Below are 20273 nucleotides of genomic sequence, written 5' to 3'. Positions count from 1 at the left end.
TCCGCCCCCTCCAGTCTTTTTATTGGCAATTCTTTTTTTTTAAAATATGGCTTCATTATAATAAAAATGATTCTTGGAGTCAACACTGTTTTACGATATTAACCTCATAATTTTATTGGCAATTCTCTATAAACTTGTAATATCCCATATATTCTTCATTTATTTATCCTTTTTAGGGTTTTCGACATACCAACTATTCTGGGCTGTCGGATCAGTAGGGCTTGGTTTTCGTTTCGGGTTTGGGGGATTCTAAGTACGACTGAAAAATGGGGGGTTGGGTGGCTGAATGGTTAGCGTGCGCGCGCTGTATCATAAAGTCTGTCATTGAGTCGACTGGCGTGGTTTCGAATCCCCGGTTGTACGTGGCAAGGAGCAGGGTCGCCTGTCCAACCTCGTGCGTTTTCTCCGGGTCCTCCGGTTTCCTCCCACTGATAAAGACCCCTACGCGCAAGCGAATTATGTAAATAAAATTAAACCATATTTTAGTCCCGAGTTGACCTAGTTTGTGTCGAGTGGACGTTAAACCCCATTTCTTTCTCTCTCTCTCTACGACTGAAAAAGGTGTAAGGGGCGTTCATTTTGAAAAATTAAAATGTAACTATTATTTTCAGAAAATTTTTTCGCATCGTTCGGCTCGGCGGATCCTCTACAGAAATAAACATACAGTGCTTTAAAGAAGTTTAAATGTGCTTGTATACTACTTTTGCTTGACCAGTTGAGATATATATTACATTATAGGGGTTTCCACATATTGGCAAGAAACCAAAACTACGCTACGAACAATATTCAGAGAAACACAAATTGTTTAAATGTTACATGTTACAAACTTCACGTTTTAGTCCACATTGTCGTTGGTGTTTTCTCGGAAAAATCGTAAGAAAAGGTCCCCAAATTGTTCTTTTTTTACCTGCTCATACTATGGAACTTATAATACATGTTTATACATATTCATATACATAAAATACACACATATAATTGTGCTTATGCTATCTTTTCAAGGGCCCACGAGCAACTCGGCAAGGGGGGGGGGGGTCTCCCTTCTGGCTCGAAAATGTTTTGAAAGATACATGCCTCCTCTAGCGTCATTTTGGAGTATGTCTGGAGTAACTGGAGGTCACTTTGCTAAAGCATAGAAACTGAGATTTAACACAACTTATGGCATACCAAATATATATAATAAAAAAAATTATATACACGATTTTGACAGGAAATTTTAAGCAAGCAAACAAATGGAAAAACAAGAACCGTGATCATCAGACGCCAATATATGAAAATGATTTTTTTCATTGCGTGAACTACCCAAAATCATGTTGAACTGGATTCAGTCGAAAGGGGGTCAGGATTCTTTGGCGGTGACGAGGACCTCAAACGGGACAGGACGGGCAGCGGCCTCAAGGCCCGAGCAGATGGCTTATACTGTTTGATTCACCATTTTATTTCAAAAAAGTGAAGTAAAAGAATCCGATTATAATCCTTATTCGGCATACCTCTGGCCCCATGGACAAGTGTCCCAGCACGGCCACATTTTCCAAGAGATGGATGGAGAACAAGCTAAACAAATGTGTTTTTTTTTTAAATCGGATAATAATTGTGACCTCTAGAGGGACCACAAGCTAAAAACGCGATTTTACGTAAAATCAAGAGCCATAATTCAGGAAGTTATGATCCGATATGCGCGAATATCAAAGGGAACCACGGTCTTTGTGTTATAAATATGTATTTTAAGTTTTATCAAAATCGGATCAAAATTGTGGCCTCTAGAGGGTCCACAACCTTGATAAACCATATTTTTACATTATTTACGTACGTCAGTTTTGTCCGGCAGTTTTGGTCCGATTTTCACGAAATTCGAACTCAAGCGTCAAATACACAGTGTAACGGTGATATTTTCAAACTTTTTTTTAAATCGGATAATTGTGACTTCTAGAGGAACCACATGCTAAAAACGCGATTTTTCGTACAATCAGGGTCATAATTCAGGAAGTTACGATCCGATATATATGCAAATATCGACAGAAACCAAGATCTTTGGGTTATCAACATGCATTTCAAGTTTCATCAAAATCAGATGAAAATTGTGACCTCTAGAGTGTCCACAAGCTAAAAACGTGATTTTTCGTACAATCAGGGGCCATAATCCAGGAGGTTATGGTCCGATATATGTCAATATCGTAAGGAACCGAGATCTTTGGGAGATAGACCTAATGTATATTTTAAGTTTCGTCCAAATTGAATAAAAATTGTGACCTGTAGACTGTGCACAAACAAAATGTGGACGTCCGTCCGGACAGAAATGAAATGAAATGGGGTTTAACGTCCTACTGTTCTGCTCCGAAATGGGCTAATGAAGACGGGCATACGCCATACAGTGTGCTATGACTATGAGGGAAATTTTGCCCGGACAGCGGCACTACGGCCTACTCTCATATCGAATTCCAACTGTCAAGGGATCTTTTACGTGCACGCCAATGTGTACACGGTACCTCGGTTTTTCGTCCCATCCGAACGACTAATCCGTCCGGACAGACAGGGGCGACGACAATATACGTCCACGTGAAAATGTGGGCGTATAAAAATTGTGCTAAGTACAATATTGCGCAAACGTATGAAAATGTGAAACATGTAATAATTTTGCACTTTTTAGCCCATTTTACAGTGGGTTTATTTTTCCAAATAGGCCTAATCGTAAGAAACGGTCCAAAAACAATTTGGGCTTACACACAAAATTACTGTTCTGTAATCGGTAACTGTTATTTACATCTTTATCATCCTTTATAGCTACATGTATATAGCAGTGCCCATTAATTATAAATCCGTGCCTATCAGTGTATTTATCGCTTGAGTTGCTGAACTAAAATCAGAGTACTCTACTTTCTTTTTTATAATATGGTGTAAGTCGTGATAAACATAACTACATATCACGTGATTTCTATATTTTACCGGAAGTCCCACGTGACACCATAAGAAACTGCTAAAAATAAACACAGTTTGTGAGAAAGACTATGATTGAAAAAATACTTGATGAAGATCTAATTTAATGTTTTTGCGAGGATATTGGTAAGTGTTACCTTTTTAGTAATAAACATATATGCCATTGAACTGAAAAGACATTGCATGGTTTGCTTACTTATTTACCGTTTCGGTCGACATCTTTATAAAAAGTTGTCAAGTGGTTGGGGAAGAGACACTTCCTTTCAAACTTCCTCTAGCGCCTATTAGGCTATTGCTATAGCACAGACACGTTGCAAGTTGCAAGGTGTCAGTCATCACGATTGTTTGGAATCAGGCCATTTTCGCACAAAAACGATACATACTAACTATATATACAAATTTAGAGAATACTCAAATGCAGTGCTATATTGTCAACAGACAAATGAATGTACAAGTTGTGTATTTGTAGCCTATAATACATACACTCCTAAAAAAAAAAAAAAAACACTTGTCAATAAATTATGTCTCTATCATGCTATGTGTATGTTAATTGGGTTTGTTTTTGATTTACTACATTGACATCTGACATACTTTCTTTGAAGTTGGTGTTCAGAATATGTGGCATATCAAGTTTCCTGTTTTGTAGTTCAGCTCTGAACGTAGGTCTCATTTCACTCGACCTGTACGTTCAGGAACTCTCCTATTGAATCCTTGTTGAAACTGAGATCCGCCCCAGTCAATCTTACTGGGCAACTTTTTACTGCTAAACGGTGGGGTGTCAATCCGTGTGAACGCCTGTACAATGTAAAGGAACATCTTAGTGAGAAAATAAGACCTTGCTTACCTCGCTAGAGTCAGTATATGAGCGACACAACACGCTGTTAAAAAATATGTCTCCGTCTTCTAACCGACTTGGCGGACTTCATTGAAATGGTAACACACAAATTTTCGATCTCGGCCATATAAGATGAAACGAAATTTAGGTAAGCCTGGGAGAAAAAAATTGAAATCTTTGAAAAGTTGAGAATCTTCAGTCATTTATTGCTTTGCCTAGCCAAATTACAATAATTTACAATCCAATTTTTTCAAAAATCCCAAATTTTTCCCCCAGGCTTACCTAAATTTCGTTTCATCTTATATGGCAGAGTTCGTAAATTTGTGCGTTACCCTTTCAATGAAGTCCGCCAAGTTGGTTAGAAGACGGAGATGTATTTTTAATAGCGTGTTGTGTCGCTCATACTGGTTCTAGCGAGGTAAGTAAGGTCTTATTTTCTCACTAAGATGCAGTTACATTGTTCAGGCACTCACAGGGACTGACACGCGACCATTTAGCAGTAAAAAGTTGCCCAGTAAAATTGACTGGGAAGCCATTGGAATTTCGACAAGGATTCAATAGGAGAGTTCCTGAACGTACAGGCCAAGTGTAATGAGACCTACGTTCAAAGCTGAACTACCTGTGTTGGTGCATGTTTACTATGCATGATTCATAATGAGGGCTACGTTTTGTAATGTGAGATCAAAATTGTTAGAATTTTATAACCTGATTATGTTGATTGGATATTAGAATTAGAAATTGGAAGTCTGAATTAAGAAGTGATTTCTGGACTTGTGTAAACTGGCTTGGTTTCGATTCCTCAGTTGTATGTGACAAGTAGTAGGGTCGTCTGTCCAACCTTGTGGGTTTTCTCTGGGTCCTCCGGGTTCCTTCCACTCCTAAAGACCCCTACGTGCTAGCGAATTATTGAAATAAAATTGAACCATGTATTAGTCCCGAATTGACCTAATTTGTGTCGTGCGGACATTAAACCCCATTTCTCTCTCTCTCTCTGAAAATGAGTAATGTTGTAATGTCAAAAGCATCCAATTTAAAATGTAAGGATTTATGATATAATTGAAACGTAAATATCGAAGATTGAGAATTCCTATAATGAACTAGTTAGTTATTATTAAGCTTCTAATGAAAGCTAAGTGTAATTCAAAATTTCATATCGTATTTATGATATGATAAATAAAACTAAATTTCAGCCATTTTAGTGAATAACAAACTGCTCTTGTTTTGTTAAGTTTAATTATTTGAGATGTAAATAAACATGGAAAAGTCCCCTCCTTTTGGCATTTTTATAGAACAGGTATCTGAGAGTAAACAGAATAACTCCAGCGGTATGCATGGATTCCAAAAGGTGATGGGGGGGGGTACAGAATTTCTAAATTACCAGGGCCCTTATTCACGAAAACTTAAACTAAGTTACAACCGAAATTTTAAGAAATACTGCAACTTCATTTGATATATGCAAATTGATTTTACTGGACAGCCAATCGAATTGCAGTATTTCTTAAAATTTTGATTGCATCTTAGTTTAAGTTTTCGTGAATAAGGGCCCAATACTAAATTGGTCGTATTGAAAAATTTCATGGTATTGGGAGCGGACACAGCCTTCCTCAATCAGATGTTTTTAAGCTGAATTCTCCTAAAACAACATTACGGTCTTTTATTTGAATAAGCCAGTTATTTGGTGTCTTAAAAGGGCAGTGATGTTCTTATTTCAAAACAGGACTTACTAATGGGCAATAACTCTTGTTGAATGTGTAATGTCTAATGATATGGATCTAATCTGTCGTTAACAGAGTCAATCTGCAGAGAAGATTAATCAATAATCTCATTTACACCAACACAATATGATAGAAGTTAAAGGTGTTACTCACGGTATTAATCAATAAAATACAAATAATATCTCTTAGATTTAACCCAGTTAGAGCGGACAATAACTCGGGTAACTTGCCAGAACTTTAAACAGGCTCAATGTTGAGATAATGTAATAAATGTTATAGGCTATTTTAACTTGGCTATAATTAAAAACATCATACTTCATATTATTTCTTTATTTATAAAATAGCCAGGACCACAAAAGTTAAAGTAACGGTTCATTAAAAATTGTTAGCTAAGCATATGTGGTACCAAGTATTATAAATATGGTAACTGCACCAGGTCTTGTGACATTTATCATTAATTGTAGCTAATTGGAACATTCTCTGGCAATGCCAATCACATCAGGTGTGAGTTTTATTTGAATCTCAAGATTTTGTTTATTCTACAATCTATACGGTTTGACCTTAATATTGATGTCGTAGGATGGCAAACAACTACAGTTTTGCTTGCCTGCCCCGTATTTGAGTTTCTCCAAATTTCATTTGTTATTTTTAATTCCACAAATAAAAATCTGCTGTTTTTGATTGCCATGGAGTCTTTCATTGTTTATTTTCATATTTTTCAATTGCCAGTGTGTTCATAAATATTATTTCGTCTTCTTGCAGCTGGTGCAACAAACTAGTTTGTTAAACCCCATTTAATATTCCATTTCATTTGCAATATTGCTGTTAAATGGTACAATTGCAATAGATGCCCAAGATACAACCTGTTGATTCTAAAATTATTAGGGAGCCACGTTGACTCGCTTATCTTGAGGTCCTTTGTTCGTTCCAGGTGTTGGCCGAGAAAGTTCATCAGGATTGACAAGTGACAATGTATTGTCGTTCAGATTAGACAAAAACCAACGTTCTGTGTACACACTTCCTTGCACGTAAAAGAACCCTGGGCATTTCGAATTCCATATAAGAGTAGACCGCTGTCCTGGCAAGATTTCCCTCATAGCACACTGTATGGCGTATGCCTTGCTTCATTAGCCCATTAGGACATTAAATCCCATTTCATTTCTAAAATTATTATGTAGATCTAGATGTATCATCTATTGGTCTTGATTTAAATCCTAAAATTGATGGTGACACAAAGCAGAATCGCACCTGTAACCCTGTTGTTTTTCTCCCATTTCTACTAAAGAAGACCCCCCCCCCCCCTATATTTAGTCCTGTGTTGTGTCACAAGTTGTGTTATATTATGTTATGATCATAATTGATGTCTATCTCTATAGGTTATGTCATTAAGTAATGTCACTAAATCCTATTACTAATATAATCATACATCATATTGATAAGAAGAGAGAGGGAAAAAGAGATTATCATATTCTATAATATCCTATAAAGGCAACAAAGAGGCTTGTTCAATATCAACCGTCTTTATCCTATCCAACTCAAGCTAACACACAGCTAGCATACAATTTACCCAATAACCCATAATGCTACCAGGCTACACTATTAAATGTACAATGTCAACTGCAAGCTTTTGTTAAGTAAAGTAGCTTTCAGCTCATTGGCTATAGCTGTGTATGTCTTTAATGCCTAAAAGTGGAATGTTTTATTTTCCCAGGTGTTGAGCAGATGGAGTCTAAACAGTGGTGACTGAACAACTAAGGTGACAGTACAGAGCCTTGCAGAACTACATATATCCGAGTCACGAAAGATCGATAACTTATTTGTTGTTAAAGGTAAGTGTAAACAAAGCTTGATTTATTTTTATTTACGTGATTTAAATGTTTAACAAGTGGTCATGAGTCTGGGTTTGAAGTGGGATCAATATTGTCACCATTTAATGAAACAATATGTCTGGTGTTTTCCTTAATATGAAAGCCTTAATGTGACACATTATATTCTTCAACATAATATATATTTTTATCTTTTTCCCATGGTACCTTATGTGAGTCTTATTTAACTTATTAAGCTCTATAAATTATGTTGAAATTAAATAGGGCAAAAAAAGCCATTGTTTATTAAAAGGGCCATTATGTAAGATTTAGGTAAAGAGCTGGTCGTTCTTGCTATGGTATTTCAAAAATAGATAATGCAAAATGAATATGATTGAAAATTTTATTCAAATTACTTTATTTTAACCAAAGTTTTCAATGTCTGTAGTTTTGACAAGATGTGTACATTGATCATAACCATTGTTCTCGCCATTCGGGTCTTAGCCACGCTTCTCCATTTTTAAATTAAATCATTAAATGGCTAAACCGTTCTATTAAATTTACAATCAGAGCCATCCAATATAACATTTAAATCTCAAAGAAAGAGAGAGAGAGAGAGAGAGAAATGGGGTTGAACGTCCACCCGACACGAACTAGGTCATTTCGGGACTAACATATGGTTTAATTTTATTTCAATAATTTGCTTGCGCGTAGGGGTCTTTAGCAGTGGGAGGAAACCGGACGACCCGAAGAAAACTCATGAGGTTGGACAGGCGACCCTACTCCTTGTCACGTACATCCGGGGATTCGAAACCACGCCACTTGACTCAATGACAGACTTTATGGTACAGCGCGCACGTGCTAACCATTCAGCCATCCACCCCCCACCCCCCCAAAGAAAGACCTGCAATAGTTAGATTTAGGTCTTACATAATGTCTGTTTAAGCATGAAATTAAGAAATATGGTATTTATTTGAGGTTTTTTCAGTGGCCCAATAATATGTCTCTAGTGAAGGAAAATAAGTTCATTGCATGTAAATGGGTTGAAATTTTGATATCATATGCAGCTGTTAAAAAGTTTATTTTTTCTGTGTGTTAAATAAACTTATGTTTATTGGAAAAATATATATACAGTACATTAACTTAGCAATTATCAATGATTTTAATAGCCATACAGACTTTACAAGAGGATGCCAAAGTGATCTTAATTGGGTTGCCTTTCAAACACATGTGGTTTTATCCCACTGCTAAAGACCCTTGCATGTAAGCAAATTCAATTATGAAAAACTAAGATAAAAGCATAGATCTATTTTGTTGATATGAAACCCATTTCTCTCTCTCATTAAGTTTTGGCTTTATAATGGAGAAAACCCATGTATATTCAGTTAATCGACATATATATGTAGATATACCCCATAGTAAGAATAATATCTTCTTATATTAAGAGCTGAATTTTAAGCAAATGCGATTTTAGATCATTGTGTCACTAGATTTCTTTATGGAAGTACATGTTTGTCTATTTGTCTACTGTCTCAAAGTTTATTGATATGTTAAATAGTCCTTTAAATAATGTGTCCATGACTTCATAGACAAATTAAAGTTACCTCTTGATGAATTGGTGACAGTTTCCAGCTGTATGAATTATAATACATGTATGTTTGGTGTTTATTTTTCAATGAGGTAACTTTTCCCATGTATTTGATATATCAGTAATTTTGAGTATACTCCATGGATGGAAGTAAATACCTGGTATAAATAGGGAGCCATGGTGGCTCAGTGAGTAACATGTTGGCTCGCTAACCTAGAGGTCCCATGTTAGATCCCTGCGTTGGCCGAGAAAGTTCATCTGGATTTTCCGGCGGGTGACAATGTATAGTCATTTCGATGGGATAAAAAAAAAACGAGGTCCTGTGTACACATTAAAGTGCACATAAAAAAAGCTTGACCGTCAGAATTCGAAATAAGAGTAGTCCAGAGCGCTGCTGTCGAGGCAAAATCTCCCTCACTAACCTAGTCATTAGAATTAGGAAGTTAAACCCAATTTTATTTCCTGGTATAAATATTAGCTGTATTTATTTTAATCATATCTTACATTATGGACACCAGAGAATTATTATATGTCTAGTTCACAGATAGTAAGTGATATCTATTTGTCATATCAAATTCGTTTCAAAGTTTATTTAATGGTGTATATTTTTTCAGGATGTTAAGTGTTTAGTAATAGTGACTAATTGGTATGGGTGATACAACACCTACAGGGTTTAGGTAAGACAAACCTTAATTCATATTCAGGGGCGAATCGAGGGGTGGCGGGGTGGGGGTATGCATGACAATTAATTGTGTCTATCTGCCTGTGACTCTAATTTTGATAATTGTTTATCACTATAATTGATGTTTGTTTTACAGTGATTCTAGATCTGATGATTGTTTATCACTATAATTTGTGTTGGTTTTACAGTGATTCGAGATCTGATGACTGTTTATCACTATAATTGTCCCCCGCCTTTCGAAGAAAGCAGGGGACTATTAAAATGGGTTCGTCCGTCTGTCTGTCTGTCTGTCCGTCACACTTTTTGGGACACAATAACTCTCTTCCTAATTGAGCTAGAATGTTCAAACTTGGTGTATGTGTTTATTAGGTCAATGCCTTGATGGAGTTCGAAGATGAGCATTTTCCGCTTAGGGTAAGCAGAGATAAGCAATTTGATTGGTTGATGCTTTGGGACACGATAACTCTCTTCCTAATTGGGCTAGAATGTTCAAACTTGGTGTATGTGTTGATTAGGTCAATGCCTTGATGGAGTTCGAAGATGAGCATTTTCCGCTTAGGGTAAGCAGAGATAAGCAATTTGATTGGTTGATGCTTTGGGACACGATAACTTTTAATTGAGCTAGAATGTTCAAACTTGGTGTATGTGTTTATTAGGTCAATGCCTTGATGGAGTTCGAAGATGAGCATTTTCCGCTTAGGGTAAGCAGAGATAAGCAATTTGATTGGTTGATACTTTGGGGCACGATAACTCTCTTCCTAATTGAGCTAGAATGTTCAAACTTGGTGTATGTGTTGATTAGGTCAATGCCTTGATGGAGTTCGAAGATGAGCATTTTCCGCTTAGGGTAAGCAGAGATAAGCAATTTGATTGGTTGATGCTTTGGGACACGATAACTTTAGTTCTAATTAAGTGAGATTGATGAAACTTGGTGTATAGATTTATTATATGAATACCTTAACTAAGTTCGATAATGAACATTTTTTGCTGAGGGTAAGCAGAGTGATAAGCAATTTGATTGGTAGAAACTTTGGAACACAATAACTCTCCTTCTAATTGAGGTAGAATGTTCAAACTTGGCATAGGTGTCTATTAGGTGAATGTTTAAACTTGATGTATATGTAGATGTTCATTAGGTGAATGTCTTGACTGAGTTCAATAATTAACATTTCGAGCTGAAGCTAAGCAGAGCTAATCGATTTCATTTGTCGATGGTTTGGGACAAGATAATCTTGATTCTATCTGATAGAGAGTGATGAAACTTAGTGAAAAAAATAAATGTGCGATTAATTAATATGTGTCATCTATTTATTTTGCAATTTCGGCGGGGGACATCAGCCTCACTGTTGGCTTGTTTGTGTTTGTTTTACAGTGATTCTAGATCTGATGATTGTGATTACTATTATCATTCTCCAACACATTATCCACATAATTCAGATACAGTGAGTTTATTAAGTTTACATTTAATTTTGACTAGATATCAGACGTGTCAACCCCCAGGTATGAAAAAACAGGAGACCAGATATGAAAAAACAGGAGAATCCAGGAGTTTTTTTTTTCATCCAATAACTTCATTTTTATTAATCATAGGCTAATACTTTAGTACATTTTACACTAGCTGTGCACTCGTTTTTGCTGCATACAACAATGAACAAATGAAAATTCCTTTTGTGTTTCGGGTCAATAATTTAAATGACAGAAAAAAATTTTTTTTAAATGTTTTGTGAAAATATAGATAAAATGTTACCCAAAAGACTTTAATAGTATACGGTAGTCCAAAATGTGTTTTCAGTCATATCAATTATCATAATAAATAAGTAATTTACAACTCAAATCCGCAAATAATAGCCAGTTAAAAATTATGAAAATCGTAATAATTTGAATGATAATATATAAAATATTTATAATCTTAATAATATCAGATAAAAAGCAGGCTACATTTAGTCGAAAGTAGCAAATTTCAATCTGCAAAACCGATAAATCCTGTTTTCTATGGCTACAATCGCGTTAATGAATAATGGAAATCCCCAGAAACGTGACGTCAGAGCGGTATTTTCCCGCAAGTGTCTCCCGTACATAAATGGTAGTTGCGCTTATATTTCGATAACTTTTGAGTCAGATTATTTGTATATATTGTGATTGATATCAAAGTATTATAATACAATCGCTAGTAATATATTTAACTGTAAATGTAATCCAAAATCGCAGATTAAAAGTTGGCTAAATTTCAGTCAATAATGGCTTCCGATTTCACGCTAAAGTCACGTGGCATGAAATGTTTACTCATACTCATTGCCGGAGAATTGTCAAAATCGCATAGATAGACGTTTACTAGCCATGGGGTAGAATGATGGTTATGGAAAGAACCTTGTACAGGTCTCTATTTTATTTGGTTCGCTCATGTACTCTATATCATTTACGTTATTTACTCCAAACAATTCACAAACACACGTTGGGCTGTCAAGCGTACGTATTACCGGAATTATAAGTTTCCGGTCAAATTCAGCCAATCATGAGGTCGATTTATGAAACGGAAGTAAGGGAGTTACCTCCCTTTGAAAAAGTAAAACTAGAATCGGCAATATGGCCATTTTCCGTGAGAAAATTCCTCCTGCGCAGGAGATCGGGAGAAAGGTCCCGAATCCGTGAGTCTCACGGAAAAAAAAAGGGTAGTTGACACGTCTGCTAGATATAATTTTCATTCAGTCATGTAAGCATCAATACAATGAATAAATACTTTATTATACATGTACATCCACATTTAATGTGGATTGTGGACGTATATTGTCGTTCCCTCCTTCGGTTGTCAGTTCATGGGTGGACTATGCTTATTTTCTTGTTCAAAACACTTTACACCGGTTAAAGTTCTAAACTTATTTCATCAAATTTGCAGGGTTTATTAATTCGATCATTAGGAATAACCTTATCGACAAAGTTCAAAGTTATGAAAGCTCGAGAACTTGATACAGGAATTATCTCCATTGCAAATTATGAAGGGGCAGAGTTCTTAACCCATTTTGAAGGTGGACGTACACGTATTGTCAACTCTGTCCATCGACAATTTCCTGTAACACTCTACAGGTCAGAGCTCTTGAAATTTTTTCCGAGTTTGCAGTGATTGGTTAGTTTGGGATACCAATTTAGAATTTGTAAATTGTAAATGAAGATGTTATCTGCCCATTTAAGTTTAGACTTTTGCATCCTTAAAACCTTGGTTGGATTGTATATTAGGGTAATTAGAAGAATTATCATTCATGTCATATTTTTACTTATAAAGAATGTTAATGTGATTTCTTTTCATGTTCTCAATGAAATTATTTAAAACTTGGTTTCATTGTTCCGGGTGGTCCAAAGAGGATAAAATTATACTTCAGGAAATTATGATTGTAAATTTTGGAGTTATCAGCCTTTTAAATTCCAATTTATTAAGTTATTGGGGTATTTCCCAAGTATGATCTCTTACTTCAATTTTTGTCTTACAGATGTTTAATGTTGGAACTTCAGGAAATTATGATTGTAAATTTTGGAGTTATCAGCCTTTTAAATTCAAATTTATTGAGTTATTGGTGGGGGTATTGCCCAAGTATGATCTCTTACTTCAATTTTTGTCTTACAGATGTTTAATGTTGGAACTCGTCATTTCCCATGTGAAAACTGTGACAAGATCTTCACAGATCCCAGTAATCTACAGAGACATATAAGATCCCAGCATAATGGAGCTAGATCCCATGCTTGTGTGGACTGTGGCAAAACCTTCGCCACTTCTAGCGGACTGAAACAACACCAACACATTCACAGTAGTGTAAAACCATTTATTTGTGAAGTATGTCTCAAATCCTACACCCAGTTTTCAAATTTGTGCCGCCACAAGCGTATGCATGCCGATTGCCGCCAACAAACCAAATGCAATAATTGCAACCAGACTTTCACCACTGTTGCCTCTCTGAGTAAGCACAAGCGATTTTGTGACAGCTCTCTAAAGAATAAAATCGATCTTAGCACGTCCACTGACAGTACAGTCGGTTGCCTTAGTAAGACTAATAGTCCGTTTTCATGGAATTGGATCGATCTAAGTCAATTTCGTTTCAATGACATGTTTTATTCGAAATTTGGTTCTTTCTTGCCAGAAGGGTTTTTGTCTCTACAAAATATGTTGAATGACCCCAATATATCTGTTGATTGTCTGCAATTAATCAGCGATGGTCTTACATTGGATGAGAAGCAGACCTTTGATGAATTAGATAGAGATTCTGATCCAAGTATTGACAGTGATCGAGAGAATAGCTCAGGCTCAGATGTAGAATGCTTTTCCACAGATGAACTGGAAAACATGGAAATCAGCAATTCCGATTTCTTTTATTTTATGTCCACGGAGATCTTGCCAGCCTTACACTCATTAGATTTAAAATGCACAAATTTGGAGATACAAAGTCTCTGCGCAGATTTAGGGGAAATGTTTTCTGTTTATTTGAAATCGCCAGCCGTAGAATTTCCTCTTGATTTGTCTCAAACACATGTCATTGAGAGGCCGAGGATTTCTCATATTTATGAAACTGTGAAGTACAGCAAGGCTAATTTTCCTCTGATAAGACCCGTACTGGAGTCGATGATATCGTTTAACCACAATGAAATTCGTCTGTTGAAAAATACCACAAAATTTATGCCCAGGATGACATCTGCTCCGGTCTCCCAAGAACGTAAAAATTATCTCATGCCCCCGCAAACAAACATAAACAAATTTCCAGAGCCTTATCAATTTAAACACATTAATAAAATGAAAGAAAGATACTGCTGTAAATTTTGCGGAAAACATTTTCCCCGCTCTGCAAATCTTACTCGCCATTTAAGAACACACACAGGAGAACAACCTTATAACTGTAAATATTGCGAACGTTCATTTTCGATATCGTCTAATCTACAACGGCATATTCGCAACATACACAACAAGGAGAGGCCATTTAAATGTCCATTATGCGACCGGTATTTCGGCCAGCAAACTAATTTAGATCGTCACTTAAAAAAGCATGATTCGGTTAAATCTATGGAAGGGGATCTTTTTTTTCACAAAGATGATTAAAGATTATTATTGTACCAGTAATGCATTTAGATTGTTAATCAGTATTACAATATTCTAAATATTTTGTCAAATGGAAGTGGTATAATAGAGGTTAACGTCCATTTCCACCACATATCTAGTAAAATTAATGTTTTTATGGGAACAAATGTGTATTGTTAAAGGGCAATATGAATACTTAAAATACAGATGTGACGTCATCCTTTGATGTTGACTACCTTTATTTCAAATAATGGTACATATAATGTGCCAAATGTACATTATTTATACTAGTTGAAATATTGGACCCGTGTGACATATTTCATTGAAATGCACGGGCTAGATATTAGATAGTGTCTGTATTTTAAGTTCGTTAATGGTCTTGTGCAAGACATTGCGTAATATATAGATATAGCACTTATGCTAACGCACTTGTGCAATATCATTGAAATGCACGTGCTGGATAGTGTCTGTATTTTAAGTTGTTTAATGGTCTCGTGCAAGACATTGTGTAATATATAGATATAGCACTCATGCTAACGCACTCGTGCAATATCAATATATTAATTAAGGCCTCACACTCGATCATTAAACTACACTTAATAACTTACCAAACTAAGAACAAAGTAATTGAATTTTATGGTAAAATTTGCCATCAGTGATGAGACAAAATAAAGATTTTTGCAAAATTATACTTTACATACAATCAATCTCGTATTCCAGAAACATTGCCATTTGCAAAACATTTTTTATCAGACATATAACAAATTATTCTAATTAACAAATCTACTGAAGGAAAACTTCTTATCACTATCCCTTTTTCCCTTTATATTGCATTATTTACTCTATCAGAGATTTCTTTTTAACATTACCAAAGGTAACTAATGGAATCAAATCGAGTGAAAAGCCAAACCTGTTTTGCTAGTCACACAAATGTATTTAATCTGATCTGACTTTTTTCAAGCCTCTCAAATCTGAAATTTTATGAGGTATTAATTGTTATTGTGTATTTTTCGGAAATGTTATGTTGTTATTGAAATAACAAGGAGGATACAGGGTTGTTACATGTAATATTAATCTGATCTGATATTTTTTTCATGAAGGCTCTCAAATCTGAAATTGTATTGGGTATTATTGTTATTTTGTATATTTTGAAATAACAAAGAGAACACAGGGTTATTGCATGTAATAGTAATATTATCTTATCTATTTCAAAAAGCCTCTCAAATCTTGAATTTTATGAGGTATTAAGTGTTATTGTGTATTGTTTGAAAATGTTATATTGTTATTGAAATAACAAAGAGGACACAGGGTTAGTGCATGTAGTATTATTAGTAATAAAAATCATATACATAACTCTTATACATTCTTTTTTTTATAAAACACTATATTTGATGAGGATCGATTCTTTTTTGATCTGATTAAGCATGTGGTATTAGAGGTAGATATATTCTATGCATATATTATATACATGATTTTAATTACAATACTTACTTTATTATTATACATTGTATTTGTCTTTAAAATTTTTACCATTATTCATGAATTCATTTATAATAATGACCAGTATTATTTTAGAGGCCATTAAATTTTACGTACAACTTTTGTACAATTTTTCTGTAATAAATATGTACATTGTATATATATAACATATTTTTATTGAGGGACCATTATTATTATTATAATTCTTGCCCAACACATTTACAAATATGAAAAAAAAAGATTCCTTTATGCTTACCTTTTTATAATTCGAATGTATTCCAAATACAAATTTAATATTTTTATTGTTATTTTATGCCAAAATTGATGTTTAAGTATTGCCAATCAGTGTCTCTTAATTGCCAAAATTTTTATTAATTATTATACTTTATATATGTCATTATGTATCAGATGTGTGGTTCAAAGATTTTTTTACAAATATCCACAGAAAATTAAGTGCATCTTATGAATAGGGAAATATGTTATTAATGCCCTTGTTTTATTGCCAAAGGAGTATTTTATATTTTAACTTGAGTCCCATTATGACTAACAGATTCTTTTTGTTCCATGTACATGTAGACAAAGCATCTTCCTGCAATATTTTATGGTTTTCTAGATAGTACACCATCGCCATTGATTCATTAAAAAACACTGGCAATGTTCTTATTATAGTATTTATTAGTTTTATGGTCAACTTATTTTCTTGTCATTATATGTTGGTCGTTAGGGTATGGGATACCTGTTGTATTAATGTTTTTGTAATTGTTTTGTACCAAATTGTAGTCCAATTTCTCATACCTATGTTTTTAATACAGAACAAAAATTATGATCCTGTATTGTAATGCATACTGAGACTCACATTTTTCCGGACTGAAAAGCTTAGTATTCCGAACCAATGTAAGATAAGGATGTTATAATCATTGAGAGTTCGCATTACTTTCTATTGATTTCATGCCACCATCTTTATTGTTACTGAAAACCTGAAGGGTAGTTACCATCAAAAAAAACCTTTTTAACCCTTCATTAAATTTAAAAACAGAAAATGACTTTTAGCCTTCTAGGTTTAACCTTTAAACTGTACGTTAAGTATTTGGTAATGTTTATCCAATAAATTCATTGGAATAAGTACTACCGGTAGGTCTCTTAGTTTGGTTGTATTTGCCACTAAAATGACAATATAACAAATTCAGGCTTCAGTCGTAAAAATGACTAGATTAAATTACATATTTAAAAAGAACACAAAATATATGTAGTAACCTTTTCTAAAACGTTTTTGTGTTAACTCTCTGCTAAATAACACCCCACATCCAAATTCTGACTGACAAGACTTTGAACTGAGTGCTCTGGTCTGTAATAAATGTATATGTTAATTTTGTTTGTTTGGTTGTCATTGGTTCTTTGTTAATTAATCCTATTATTATTATTATTACATATTATTTACATATTTTTTAATCATTATGCAAGTGCTTGTTGATATTATTTTGTTTGAATTACTGTTTTTTGTTTTTGTTTTCATGATTCAGAAAGTATTATTATTACTTTCCAAAATTGGACCAACATTTTACCTTGAAAATATTTTCATTAACAATAACTTGTTGTTTACATGCAACTTTTGTCTTTGCTAAGTTTTTACAAATCTCATTCCTGAAACCACAATAGTTGCAGCTAATCATGTCTCTAATATTAATAACATCTCTGAAATATATGATAACAACATATTTAGATACTTTAGAAGAGACAATGTTTAATGAAAATTCTATGATCCTGTAATGGGATTTCTTTTTCTTTTTTTGATAATCTGAAAGGGACTTTGGTAGCTTAGTATCTAAATATTTAACTGGACTTAGACTATTATAATAAAGTACAATTCACATGGCTATCCATATTCATTGAAAAGCATGTTGCAGTATTGCATGAATTTATAACTGAAATCTGGAGGCACCTATAATGAAATAAATAGGCAATCGATTGGGGTCCAGTTCCTATGGACTTCTGTAGGTAGGAACTGAACCCAGGTGAAAATAACCTAATCAGACACCCCACTTTGCCATAGTAATCGTGTAACAATGGTTAATGAGGTAATAATACTGGCAACTCTTGCTTCATACTATGATTAAACTGTATGTTTTACTAGTCATCTTTATATATAGTGTAGATCTATTCATATTATATAGCATGTTATTATCTTCTACCATGTAATACAAATTTTTTTTATATCAGATATTTGAACACAAGTTGATAAACTGACCTGGTTTTAATCCACCAATTAAACTATGATTGGCATGAAACTTGGCATGTTTGTTTCTTAGACACATGAGTAACAGACTTCGATTTTTTCAAGATGGCAGCGATGTCCTACTCAGTACCTGGTTCATACTATGCTCGTAATTGTTTATCACTTGCTTTGATATATCTGATACCAAGGATAACAGTATATGATTTTATTTAGCACCTGTTAGTATTTTTAAACTAAAAATGGAAAGATCATTTGAAACCAGCTATAGATTATTGTGTGGTAAAACTACTTATATTTTTCCTTAGATCAATAAAAATTAATTACTTGTTTCTGATCATTGTATAAGATTTTATTTTTCCCTTTTCATAACATTCAAGATGAACAAACAGGATAGGTGAAATATTCTTGACAAACACAAACTGTATTTCCAAAAGTTCAGCAATATTTATCTATCTAGAAACAAAAGGTACCTTTTGTGTAACCACAAAAGATGATAAGAAACTAGTACTTAACTTTGATTGTCCTTAATTATGCGGTATTTGTGTCATATGGTGTTCCAGATGTCAATACATTTTTACCAAAAAAAGACCTCTGTGCTTTATTATTATTTTTCATACATATTTTGTTTGAAGCACAACGGCCTGTATTTTAGCCGACAATGTAGAAGCAAATTTATTGAAAATAAATAACTTATTAGATCTATGTATAAGGCTAGATGTTTTTTGTTTCAAGTATTAGGTAAAAGTATGTTTAAATTTTGCCTTCTCAGGTTGAGTAGATTTATTTGAACAGTTTTGGATCAGCAACTACAGCAACATTCCCCTTCAATTTTGATTGAAATCTATGTAGCGGTTTAGGAGAAGTTGTAAATCTTTTTTTCTTGGTGTTCAATTGATTCACCTCATGAAGAAATCGAACAAACACCACCAAGCAACATATTTACCATGAGAATAAGTCGAAAATGCCTTAAACCGTCTCCATCTAAATTTATCAACCAACCTATCTGAATAGTTCAGTATAGCCAATGCCAGATAAATTGTCTGTCCCATAACACCCACCAGACATCCCTGAAAAAGTTGGGCTCTGAGGACGCCATGTTGGAATTGGGCTAGTACATATATTAAAAGTCTCACATTACGGTAAGTTTAAATGGACTGGTGCAAAATGACCAATACCAGACAAATTTCCCTGTGACCTCTTCATTTTCCAGTTTGACCTTTTGAAAAGAGTAAACTATTCATGAATTGCTAAGTATTGAAGTACTATTCACTATCATTTGACCTTTACTGTAAACCCACAGACACACACTCTTACCTTTCCTATACATCATGCCACCCGCCACATATCAAACGAAAGGGACCTTATAGCCAATTTCTTAGAATCAAACGTATCTACACAAGCAACACAGATTATATTAAACATGCAGACAAACTGGAATTTTACTATCTCCAACAGTGTTACCCAAGAGATATTATTAAATCAAATAGAACCAAAGCCGATTCCGTTCAGAGGATTGATCTCCTCACTACTAAAACCACCGTCGAGCCCACTAAATGCCCAGTCTTTATTACCGACTTTAATCCTACTTCGGTTTATATCAGCAAAATCCTCAAGGACAACTGGCATATTCTCTATAGCTCCCAGGAATGACAATCGAGGGTACTGTAGGCATTGAGAATGCTACTTGATAATCCGTAATATATGGACAGAGTTATCGTCTGTAAATCAAACAATCGGCAATTCTTGGGGACTGTGCGAAGACAGTTAATGCCTATTTCTAGTCCAAACTTCCAACAGTGATAATTTCATTCAGAATAAAGTAGTTTGACTGAAATTTTCAATATTTTCTTCTTTCATCATCTATTTTTGAACTGTTATACCAAGAATGGCCAACTCTTCATTAAACTCTTAACTAATGTATTTTTTAATTTTTTGACTAAAATTAAAGT

At 34.3% G+C, this 20273-nt stretch overlaps 1 protein-coding gene across 1 annotated transcript; it reads left to right on the top strand.

The window, feature by feature from the left end:
- The first annotated feature begins 2957 nt into the window (after positions 1 to 2957).
- On the top strand, positions 2958 to 19026 carry LOC126828261 (zinc finger protein 559). Its single transcript, XM_050557938.1, has 5 exons — positions 2958 to 3057; positions 7193 to 7310; positions 9489 to 9551; positions 10929 to 10998; positions 13173 to 19026. The coding sequence occupies exons 3-5, from the start codon at positions 9523 to 9525 to the stop codon at positions 14631 to 14633; spliced, it is 1560 nt and encodes a 519-aa protein (XP_050413895.1). The 5' UTR covers positions 2958 to 3057; positions 7193 to 7310; positions 9489 to 9522; the 3' UTR covers positions 14634 to 19026.
- Positions 19027 to 20273: the final 1247 nt, after the last annotated feature.

The sequence above is a fragment of the Patella vulgata genome, chromosome 7 (assembly GCF_932274485.2).
Source record: "Patella vulgata chromosome 7, xgPatVulg1.2, whole genome shotgun sequence".
Classification (NCBI taxonomy): Eukaryota; Metazoa; Mollusca; class Gastropoda; family Patellidae; genus Patella; species Patella vulgata.
This window is presented reverse-complemented; position numbering and strand designations above follow the sequence as displayed.